This window comes from Lynx canadensis, chromosome A1, assembly GCF_007474595.2.
Source record: "Lynx canadensis isolate LIC74 chromosome A1, mLynCan4.pri.v2, whole genome shotgun sequence".
NCBI classification, from domain to species: Eukaryota; Metazoa; Chordata; class Mammalia; order Carnivora; family Felidae; genus Lynx; species Lynx canadensis.
Window position 1 is genome coordinate 140,150,643 of NC_044303.2, and position 11,785 is coordinate 140,162,427.

Consider the following 11,785-nt stretch of genomic DNA (forward strand, 5'->3'; position numbering starts at 1 on the left):
ATTACCAAAAAACCCCCCAAAACAACAAAGGTTATTACAAAGAATGGGATATCTATATAAGTACATTATATATCTTATAATCCTTTTCTATCATACCTGAGTGTGAAGATTTTTAAAAAAAATTGCTTTAATAAACCTGTAATTTGGGAATCATCTCAGATTTATAAGAAAAGTAGCAAATATAGAGAGTTCTGATATACCCTGTATTATCATAGCTATATTATTACAGTACATTTGTTGAAGCTAAGAAACTGACATTAGCACATTTCTATTGGCTAACCCCCAGACATTATTTGGATTTTACTGTTTTTCCATTAAAGTCCTCTTTCTGTTCCAGGATTCAGTCCAGGGAACCACACTGTGTTTAGTTGTCGTGTCTCCCAATCTCCTCTAATCTGTGAAAGTTTATCAGTATTTCCTTGTTTTTCATGACCTTAACAGTGTTAAGGAGTATGGGCCAGGTATCCTGCAAGATGTCTTTCCATCCAGGTTTGGGTGATGTTTTTTTAATGATTAGACCAGGTTATGAATTTTTAGAAAGAATACCAGAAGTGAACTGTCCTCATTACATCCTATCAAGGTATATGATAACTACAAGGTATCATAAATGATACTAACTGTTGTCACCTGGTTAAGTTAGTGTTTGCTAGGCTTCTCCACTGTGAAGTTACTATTTTTCCCTTTCATACTCTATTCTTTGGAAGTGAGTTAATAAGTCAACCCACACTCAGAACCTCCAGGGGGTAATAAAATACACATAACATAGAATTTATCATTTTAACCATTTTTAAGTTACATTTCTGTCATATTAAGTTCATTCATATTGTGCAACCATCACCACTATTAATCTCCAGAGTTTTTTCATTATCCCACACTGAAACCCTGTACCCATTAAACAGTAACTGTAAAGGGAGTTCTTATGTGCAAATGGTTTAGCATAATATCTAGCATACAGTAGACACACAGTAAGTGTGAGGGGAGTAATAATTATTGGCTAAAATGGGATTTTTAGATATTTCAGTTATTCTTTTTAGCAGATTCCATTACCATGTTTTATAAATAATTGATTATACTTCTATATTATGTGTATTTAAGAGCTCTTTCTAAATTTTTGTAACCTACAAATTAACTTTTTTCTAGAAGTTAGAAAGCCATATGTAACAATGTTCTGTTTGTTGCAGGGTAGAACTGTTACCATTAAACTGAAGAATGTAAATTTTGAAGTAAAAACTCGTGCATCTACAGTTTCATCTGTTGTTTCTACTGCAGAAGAAATATTTGCTATTGCTAAAGACTTGCTAAGAACAGAAATTGATGCTGATTTCCCACATCCCTTGAGATTAAGACTTATGGGTATGACTTGTTTTTCCTTAAATCTGCTAGACCTTCCCAAATAAATTAACTTGGGAAATAGTCTCTCTTTCGTTTTATCTCTTAAACCTGTTGAGGAGTTTGTACCTATGCTGCCATTTTTCTTAATTCTTAGAACCTGATGTAGGTGGAACAATGCTCATTAATTTAATCCCCATAAGAACCAGATAAAGTTGTTCTTTTCCTTACTACTCAGTGAAATCCTTCGGGCTAGGTATGTTTCAGAATTTTAAACTTTTCAGATTTTATGAAAGTGAATTTAGTGCATATACTCCATATGTTTTGTAATACTGATTTGGTATCTGAGGCACCACCTTATGATAAACACATTAATATTTTTGTAGCAAACAAGAAAATATCACACTAGGTTAAAGAGAATTGGGTGAGAGGATGTATATGGACAAGCACTCCAAATGCCAACTTTACTGCTAAGAGTGGATCATTAGCCATGCTTTCATGTATGAAAGACAGCACACACTTGAAATTGATTGAATAAAGTTCGTTAAATAAAAGAGCTAAAGAGCCGGGGCACCTGGGTGGCTCAGTCAGTTAAGCTTCCAACTTTGGCTCAGGTCACGATCTCATGGTTCGGAAATTCGAGCCCCTGCCTGGGCTTCCACGCTGACAGTGCAGAACCGGCTTGGGATTCTCTCTTTCCCTCCCTCTGCCCCTTCTGTGCTGTCTCTCTCTCTTGCTCTCTCTCTCAAAATAAATAAATAAACTAAAAACAAAACCCCAAATCTAAAGAGCAGATGTTAATGACAGCATCATTCATAATTGCCAAAATTGGAAACAAAAATGCACATAAAAAGACATGGAGGCACCTTAAATGTAAATTATATTATTATATTACATTTATTATTAGTAAATGAAAGAAGCCAGTTTGAAAGGTTAAATACTGTCTGATTCAAACTTATGAAATCTGGAAGAGACAAAACTGTGGAGACAGTGAAAAGATCAGTGTATGTCAAGGGTTAGGGGTGAGGAAGGGATGAATAGACTTAGCACAGAGGACTTTCAGGGCAGTGAAACTATTGTGTATGATTATATAATGGTGGATACAAATCATTAAACACTTGTCAAAATCCATAGGATGTACAACACCAGGAGTGAACCTAATGTAAACTATGAGCTTTGAGTGTTAATGTTGTGTCACTATACGTTCATCATTTGTAACAAATGTACCACTCTGGTGCAATATGTCAGTTGGAGGAGGCTGTGCATGGTGTGGGCAGAGGATATGTAGGAACTGCACTTTCTGCTCACTATTGCTGTGAACCTAAAAAAGAGCTAAAGAGTTTTTGAAATTGACTCCAATAGTTGGGTTTTTTTTTTAATTTTTTAATGTTTATTAATTTTTTGAGAGACAGAGTGCAAGTGGGGGAGCGGCAGAGAGAGGAAGACACAGAATCTGAAGCAGGCTCCAGGCTCTAAGCTGTCAGCACAGAGCCTGATGCAGGGCTTGAACCCACACTGTGAGATCATGACCTGAGCAGAAGTCAGATGTTTAACCAACTAGCCACCCACGTGCCTCAGTTAGTTGATCTTTAATGGTAACTATGTCAGATGTTAATTGGAAGACTTATATAATCATGCAAACTCCCAACAGATACTATTTAGTGACACCTAGTTTTATAAAGGAACGTAAATTTCATGCAAAGTACCTGTTTTGAAAACTCATCCTTTAATTCAGAAAATATGCAGTATTGCTTATTATTTTTCTCTAAACAGCCTTTTGTATATATGTCACAACAATATTATGCAAAATATTTTTATGCATTATGAGTGAATTGGCTTTGTTAAGCAATTAATTGTCGTTGGTTTAATTTAGGTGTACGGTTATCTAGTTTTTCCAATGAAGAAGACAAGAAACAGCAACAAAGGAGCATTATTGGCTTTTTACAGGCTGGAAACCAAGCTCTGTCAGCTACTGGGCATATGCTAGAGAAAACTGACAAAGATCAGTTTCTAAAACCTCTAGAAATGTCTCAAAAGAAGAGCTTCTTTGATAAAAAGCGATCAGAAAGGAAATGGACCCAACAAGACACATTTAAGTGTGAAGCTGTGGATACACAAAGTTTACAGACATCAGATTCATTCCAAGTTTTAAAGAAGATGAACGAGAATTTAGAAACATCAGAGAATTCAAATAAGTCTCAGATATTTACCTGTCCCATTTGCTTTAGGGAGCAAGGAAGCATCAGTCTGGAAGCCTTTAATAAACATGTAGATGCCTGTCTTGATGGACCTTCAATTAATGAAGACCGTAAAATGTTCTCATGCTCACATGCTTCCTCTACAGAAGTTAACAGGAAAGAAAATGTACATCATTCTTTTTCACTCCATGAGAAGCAGGATTATGAAACCCATCAGAAGCATTCAGGAATCAATTCAGTAGATTGTGCAGAGCTAGTAGAGACTAAAGGTAACCCACCTAAAGCAGAAAGTGTAGGTGCTTTAAGTGATAAGCATAGCAAAGAGGAATGTGCTGTTTTTCCAAGAGAATCGTTTAATACTGAGCAACATTATCAGAATTCTTTCTCTACTGTTTCACTGGAAGATATGGGGTCAAGTCAGCAAGAATCCCCCCAGCCTTATTTACCTGAAGTGATAATAACCCACGCTCTAGTTTGTCCTATTTGTAACCTGGAACAAAAGACTTCAGATCTTACCCTGTTCAATATGCATGTGGATATATGCTTAAATAAAGGCATGATCCAGGAACTGAGAAAGGATAGTCTAGCTAATCAACCCACAAAAAGCACCAAAAGTACTGGTGAGTTTGTAGTCATTTTTATTTTATTTTATTTTATTTATTTTATTTTATTTTTTATTTTTATTTTTTAACATTTATTTATTTTTGAGACAGAGAGACAGAGCATGAACGGGGGAGGGGCAGAGAGAGAGGGAGACACAGAATCGGAAGCAGGCTCCAGGCTCTGAGCCATCAGCCCAGAGCCCCATGCGGGGCTCGAACTCACGGACCGTGAGATCATGACCTGAGCTGAAGTCGGACGCTCAACCGACTGAGCCACCCAGGTGCCCCCTGTAGTCATTTTAAAGAACTTGATTATATAGGAATGTTTTATTAAAATTGAGATTGTTGTTAAATATGAAGCATATACAATTAAAGGGATAGTTTGTGTATGCTGCCATTTAGGAAAATGTTATTACCTTATTAGCATAGGTTAGAATTAACTGAAGCCATTAGATTTTACATTTTGGGAAAACTCCATTTGGGGCTTGATTTAGCACAGAACGAACTCATAAATTCAGGGAGCTAAGTGATCTCATAAAAAATGAGATTCCTGTGGAAGGAATAAGTCACAAGGATAAAAGGTACAGCATAGAGAATATAGTCAATGGGACTATAATAGTACTGTATGGTGACAGATGATAGCTCCATTTGTGGTGAGCACAGCATATCATTTGTTGAATCACTATGTTGTATACCTGAAACTAATAGAACACTGTGTGTCAGTTATACTTCAATTTAAAAAAAGAAGAAAGAAAAATTCGTTAAGAAAACTTTTGCCAAGGCACAGTGGTAAATTAACTATAATCACACAACCAGAAAGCCTCTTTAAGTTGTTTTTTGGTAGTCTGAGTCTAACTCAACTTCAAAAATAAAATTAAGTGTATACTAATAAAATAAGTAAATTACAAAGAAATAATGCTATAAAGTTAGTTTCTGGTATGTCTACATATAAATTATGTAGTACTAAGGAAGTTTTTATTATCTTTAATCAGTCAGCTTTACCTCTTTAGATTTTTATACAGCTTTATAATTATTTCATGTTGTTCATTATGGAATTTCTTGACTTTTCTTTCCTCTAAAGATACCTCAGGCCAAGTACAAAAGACTGCAACAAAAACAAAAAGGTATGGCTAATTTGAGTTTTAACAAAGCTGGCTATAAAATTGTTATATTTTGAGGTCTAATTTTTAGGGAATGTTAAAATCTGCTCTTATAAATCAACTACAGTTTTAAAAATCAGTGATTTGCAAAACAGTAAAAAATATCTTCTTGCATTTTAATTGCATGTTCTTTTTCATTCCAGGCCAGGAATGTACTCATCGTCAAAGAAAGTAAAACCAAACAGTCCCAGACACACTCTTGATATATTTTTTAAATGAATATTGAACATTTTACCATTGAACATTTTATTCTTACTTGAAACTTGTTACTTTATAGTCAACAAATCTCTAGTTCTTCATTAAGTTTACAAATTCATTTAGTGAAAGACAAGTGCAATAATTCCTTCCCAAATGACATTTCCTTCATATGAATTTGGAATATAGACTAGTTTACTTCTTTACACATTTTGGATAACCAAGAGAATTTCACTTCTATTATACATCAATCAGAAATCAGTCCTGTTACAGATCATTTTAAAATGAGAAATTAGGAATGAAATCAGAAAGTGATTTTTTTCATAATTACATTTTATAATAAATATAAAAACATATTTATAAGGGCTCTCGGTTCTCACAAACCTATGTTAGCATAATAATATTTCAGCACTTAACCACTTTGTTGGCATTGGACTGCTATATTTGATTTTGGTAACTTCTACAACTTCATATATTCGTAGTTTACCTCCTGGGATATTCAAATACCTTGTGAGCCTTCGTAATTAAAATTTATTCTAAGTTCTATGAAGAATATTAGCTGGGCAGAACAAGCCTGAAGGTTTCATTATCTTCAGGAAAATGATATCACAGTATTATCTTCTGTGTTAAAAGAATTCTTTAAAATTTGATTATCCCTTTTATTTTTTTATTTAGAATTCCTTTATGAATAAGCATGTGGCTCACTTTAACAATATTTAGTGTAAGATTCAAGGTGTTAGTTTCTGTATAGGACTTTTAAGTGGTGGTATTTCATTTCTTGACAGTTATGTTTATACTTTACACAGATCTATAAAAAAGGATAAATTGTATGCTCACTTTATTTTTATTGTAACCCTTTAGAAAGAAGTAATTCAAAAGATTAATGTGTATTAAAGCATCTCATTCATCTTAGTTATATTTCTATCACATTTTTGTTAATATTAATGAAAGAAGATAGCTTAATAGTGATCATTGTAGTTACTGCAAATACTTTTGTGCTATTAATAGAATTTTTTTCAAAAAACAATTAATTTAAACATGAAATGGAAGCCATTTTCTGTTACTCCTTTAAAGAACTGAATCTTTTGCCTCTTATATTTTTGTTGTCTCTTTTCCTACTTTTCATATGTTATAGCTCATTATCTGAATTTATAAAGAAATAATATTTTAGGAATAGGTTAAATTAGAATCTCATACAGCTTTTGGCCAAAGTGGTAACTGACTTTAAATTATTGTATTATTATATTTATTATGCCAGTCTCAGGCCTAATTATTATCATATACTATGGCAAGTTCAGAGTTCTTATGTGATTTATATATCTCAGTTCTGTACAAAATTAAGTTTAGTAAAGCACTGATTTAATGTCTTGAAAAGTTAATAGTATCATATTTTGTTTTTTCCATCTTGCCTCAGATTTATTTTTACTGTATTTTCAACTTTAAATATGAAATTATTTTCAGCTACGTGATTCATGTAATTGAATGTTATCATTTAGTAATATTTAATAATAATTTAAAATAAAATTGGAAGTGTTTCATTGATCTTTTAGCCAATAAAAATGGTTTTCTTACTTTTCTACTCTTTTCCCACCTCTGATTCTTTGTCTTTGATTCTCTTTGCCCCGAATTCTCTCCACATTTTCTTCTATTTAATGTATCCAACTTATTTACTTTTCATTATGATTTTGCTTTGGGGTATTTTTAGGAAATACAGCAAAACTACAAAGAATAACCACCTATGATCTTATCTACTTAGAGGGTCAGAACATAGGGAACCACCTGAGAGAACATATTTGCAACACATTTAACTGGCCCAAACTAGTATCCAGAATATATAATCCAGAAGGTAAAAATGACTCCTCTGTATTAGTAAGAAAGAGACAGATAGCCAATAGAAATTTGGACAAAAGACTTTAAATGTCACTTTACATAAAAAGAAGTCCAAATGGCCACGAAATATGAAAAATTCTCAGCCATTTTAGAAATAGGGAAATAAAAAATAAAACCACAAAGAAGTATCACTACATCCCTACCAGATTCACAAAAATGAAAAGATCCAATGATATTAAATTTTGGTGATGTTGTGGAGCAATGTAAAGTCTACTTTTGAAAACAATCACTTTGGAAAACAGTTTGCCCTTCTTCAATAAATTTGAAGATATGTACACTTAACCTAGCAACTGCACTCCTAAATAAACACCTTTGTTGGTTTTCTTCCATTTGCTCTCCAAATTACTGGCCAAATTATTGGCCCTTGACCATGCTTTTGTCTAGTAAGGGGCCATGGCAATGGAGAAACCACTATAGGAGATTTCAGGGAGGAAAGCAGATGAAGTTGGGTATTTATTCCCACATGTAAGTTTGGTATGATCATCTTGAGCAGGTTAGGTCCCTTGACCGAAGGTCACAACTGTTTTTTTTGTGTTTTTTGTTTTAATGTTTATTTTTGAGAGAGAGCATAAGTGAGGGAGGGGCAGAGAGAGAGACAGAGAGACAGATGTTCCAAAGCAGGTTCTGCACCGAGACTGTGTGTGCAGAGCCCAACAAACTCATGAACCTTGAGATCACAACCTGAGCTGAAGTCAGATGCTTAACTGACTGAGCCACCCAGGTGCCCATAGTCACAACTTCTTTATACTATGTTCTCTGCTCTCTTCGGTTTCTGATAATCCTTTCCTTCCCTCACCCCATCAGCCTGGGAGTGGCAACAGAGCCTTGCTCTTATTAGTTTTGGGGTGCTGCGGTATCTTTTGTGGTTCCCCCACACCTTTGTAAATGGTCCTTAAATTCATCTCACAATACAAACGTTTTTCCTGCCCAGAGCCCTAACTGATACAATGTCTTGGGGAAAATATTGAACATGTTCCTTAGGAAGTGTGTACAAGAATGCTCCTAGGGTCCCCTCCCTACGGAAAATAAAAAAACCACCTCAATGCAACCTGGCTATAAGCATACATGACAACATCCCTCACAACCTTGTGACATGAGACCACTTAATCAAAGAAGTAAAAAATATGTAAAGAACTATGCCACATGACGTTCGGGGCTCAGTTCTTCAGGTACAAACCCAACTGAGCAATGCCAGCCTGAAGAAAGTTGCCTCCTGGAAAGAAAAGCCTCGGTATCACGACTCTGTGTAAGAATCCTGTTAAACTAGCAGCACTGTAATAGCCAAAAATGGAAAATAAACCAGATATTAATTTAATTCTACCATTGTATATTCATGTCTATTCAAACAATTCAATTCTATACAGTGGCAAAAATGAAGGCAGTAAGCCAACAGTAGATGAATATCACAAACAATCTAGAGTAAAAGAAGTAAGTCATAGATGGCAAGTCATGGCATGCCATCAGCATGAATACATTTGTAAGCAGTGCAAAATAGTTAAAACTGTTGTGTTGAGGATTTATCCATATGAGGTCAGATTACTAAGAAAAGCAAGTATGTTACTGTCCTGAAAGTTAGAATAAAGGTTTCTTCTCTAGGGAGATAGTGAAATGTGACTGGGGAGTGGTACATAGAGCTGCTGGGATACTATCAGTGTTCCATTTCTTGGGTGGTTGATTGCATGGAGGTTGCCTTTAAAAATATTCTTTAGGGGCACCTGGGTGGCTCAGTAGGTTGAGCGTCCCACTCTTGATTTTGACTCAGATCATGATTTCATAGTTTGTGGGGTCGAGCCACACATCAGGCTCTGTGCTGACAGCATACAGCCTGCTTGGGATTCTCTCTCCTCTCTGCCCCTTCCCCTGCTCACTTGCACACACACTCTCTCTCTCAAAATAAATAAGTAAACATTAAAAAAATTCCTTAAGCTGTGCATACATATTTTATACACACTTGTTCATATGTGACCCAAAATCATAATAAAAAACCAATTCACAAAGTTCCTGAAAATTTAACAATCTGATCCTGCAAGCCAGTACAAGCTAGCTGCTACATATCATTCTCCATGATACACTCCAAACATAGGCTTGGCATTCAAAGCCATTCAAGTCCGACTGCACAGCTTATAGTTTCCTGAATAGACCAAGCTATTTCTCCCCTCTGGTATGAAGCTTGCTCCCTCTGTCCTGAATGTGCTTCCTGAATGTGTTTTTGCTGTCTCCCACCATTCACAACTACTCATCTTTCAACTCAGTCCAGGGGCTGCTTTCAGGAGAGGGCCCTGCCCTCTGGAAAAGCTGATCAGTCATCCCTTTGTGCTTCCATTTCTCTATGAGGACACTGAAACATTCTTCACTATGGCTTTGCTGTGGTCTTGTCCCACTAGACTGCAGATTACTAGAGATCCTAGGCTGTCTTCACTGATCTCCAAATTCTAGGTGTGAAGTATATGGCGTGGCGCTTAGTGCTACTATCATTTGATGACCTATAAATGAATAAATAATATGTAACCAAAGAGTGGTGTCTATTACTATCTTACTGTTTTTCTCTGGGAAGACAGGTGGTGGCTGATGTAAGTGGCTGCATTCAAGCTGGGGTCTAAGGGATGGGCCTTCCAGAAAGAAGGAATTGTATTTCTTTTCCTTTATTGGACATTGGCTTGCGTTATAAATGTTTTATCACTGTGTGTGGCCTTTTGGGTGGCTTGGAAGTATTTGGAAGAAGGCTTCAAATGTTACTATTAACCTAAGGCTTAAAAAAATGCTTTTTGAGGAAATATTCCATTTTGAAAACCATACTTGGTGCCTAGTGCTGATTTTTTTTTTTTTTAAGTAATATTCCATTTTGAAAAGTGGTAATAGATTTGAACATACCTGGTGCTGGTAGGATTTTAGTGAACTTCACAGAGCAATGGAGTTTATTTCCCTGGAGCAAAAACTGTTCTTTTGTTGTATAATTCAGGGATAATCACTTTTGCTTTGTAATGCAGAGCAAAACAGTTGGATTAACAGTTGTTCAAGAAAAACTCAAATGCTATTATGGTGAGTAATGGAAACATTCCATTTGTTAAGCAAACCATAATATTGAACTGTTCTTACAAATGTGATGTAATTTCTAATTGTTGCTCAGCGAGACTGAAGATAATTCAGAGGCAAATAGTGTTAACGCTTTACTTCTAACCCGTCTCTTTTTATTATGATTTCAAACTCCTAAAACATTCATATATATAGATATACATACCTTAGATATGTGTGCACACACACACAACCTCTACCAAACCCTTGTCTATTGAAATCTGTCTACCCTTGTAAGACCTCTTGAAAATGTCCACTTCTTTACATTTTTTTTCATTAGCTTATTTCTCTTTAAATCATCTTGTGCATTTTTAGACAATGCTCTTATGCGTGTGTGCGTGTGCGCGAGCTTGCGCACGCGCATGCGTGTAAAAAGGTGGGTCAGTTCTGGGGTCAAATCTAGTTCTGTTTTATGAGGACTTAGGTTTTTGGGTTTTTTTTCACTCCTAGAATGTGCTAATGTGAGATGTGCCATTGTTTGGTTTTATTTTGTAACCCGTTGAACCCACTGTGCTCAGGTGCTGTGGATTCAGGGCAGAAGTTCCGGTTGTCCTCCAATACTCTGTTTTTCTTCACTATTACTAGAATTTCAGCTAGGCACACGGTTGTCCTGAATAGATTACTCTACTTGATCAATTTTATAAACCGCTAAGAAATAATACCTAAGACGGGGAATCCAACAGCTCACGACTGCATTAAAATGGGATACCAAGATTTGGGAGAAGAAACTGAGAGACTTACTTTATTCCAAGGAAAATTCTGGAAGCCCATTTAGGAGTGATTTAATACTGAAGTTCTAAGTGTTGGTTACAAATCCAGCCTCGACGTTTCTCAAAGTTGTACGAAGCACTCAAGTGTGAGTTGGGCGTCTTTGCAGAGCGCTTCACCTCAGGTGAAACAAATCCTGAGACGGCGCAAGCCGCACCCGCAGGCAGACCCGCCCAGGCGGCCGCTCTGGGCTGCGCAGGAAAACGCGGGGCAAGCGGCCCCGAGACCGCCCGGAACAGAGAGCCACAGAGCGGCCCGACCGAGCCTTCCCGCCCACGCGCTGCGCCCCCCCCCCCCCCCCCCGGGGGGCGCACATGGATCCCGCCCGAAGCAGCCCGGGTCGCCGGGCGGCGGCGCGAGAGCTACTGCGAGGGGCGGCCGCGGCCGCGAAGGGCCTTCGGGAAGATCTGAGGGGCGCGGTGGTCCGACCCTGGATCCCGAAGCATGAGGGGCCCCGAGAGGAGGCGGCGGCGGGACACGAGATCCGTGAGTTCCAGGACGCGGGGCGCAAACGTGGCGGTGGCGGCGCCTAGTGGGCGCTTCAGGACTGGGGGCTGGGCGCCCACCCTCC

At 37.1% G+C, this 11,785-nt stretch overlaps 2 protein-coding genes across 6 annotated transcripts in view; both read left to right on the forward strand.

Annotated features, from left to right (window-relative positions):
* POLK (DNA polymerase kappa) overlaps positions 1-7,026 on the forward strand; it is a 74,054-nt gene extending 67,028 nt beyond the window's left edge. For all 5 annotated transcript variants that reach the window (XM_030323169.2, XM_030323221.1, XM_030323224.1 and 2 more), the window contains 4 exons: positions 1,182-1,353; positions 3,203-4,147; positions 5,211-5,253; positions 5,433-7,026. In XM_030323169.2, coding sequence (XP_030179029.1) covers positions 1,182-1,353; positions 3,203-4,147; positions 5,211-5,253; positions 5,433-5,508 — 1,236 coding nt within the window. In that variant the 3' untranslated portion in view covers positions 5,509-7,026. The remainder of the gene's footprint in view (positions 1-1,181; positions 1,354-3,202; positions 4,148-5,210; positions 5,254-5,432) is intronic.
* Positions 7,027-9,316: 2,290 nt separating this feature from the next.
* Positions 9,317-11,785, forward strand: part of ANKDD1B (ankyrin repeat and death domain containing 1B) — a 65,126-nt gene continuing 62,657 nt past the window's right edge. The window contains exon 1 of the mRNA XM_030323256.2: positions 9,317-11,700. Coding sequence (XP_030179116.1) covers positions 11,529-11,700 — 172 coding nt within the window. The 5' untranslated portion in view covers positions 9,317-11,528. The remainder of the gene's footprint in view (positions 11,701-11,785) is intronic.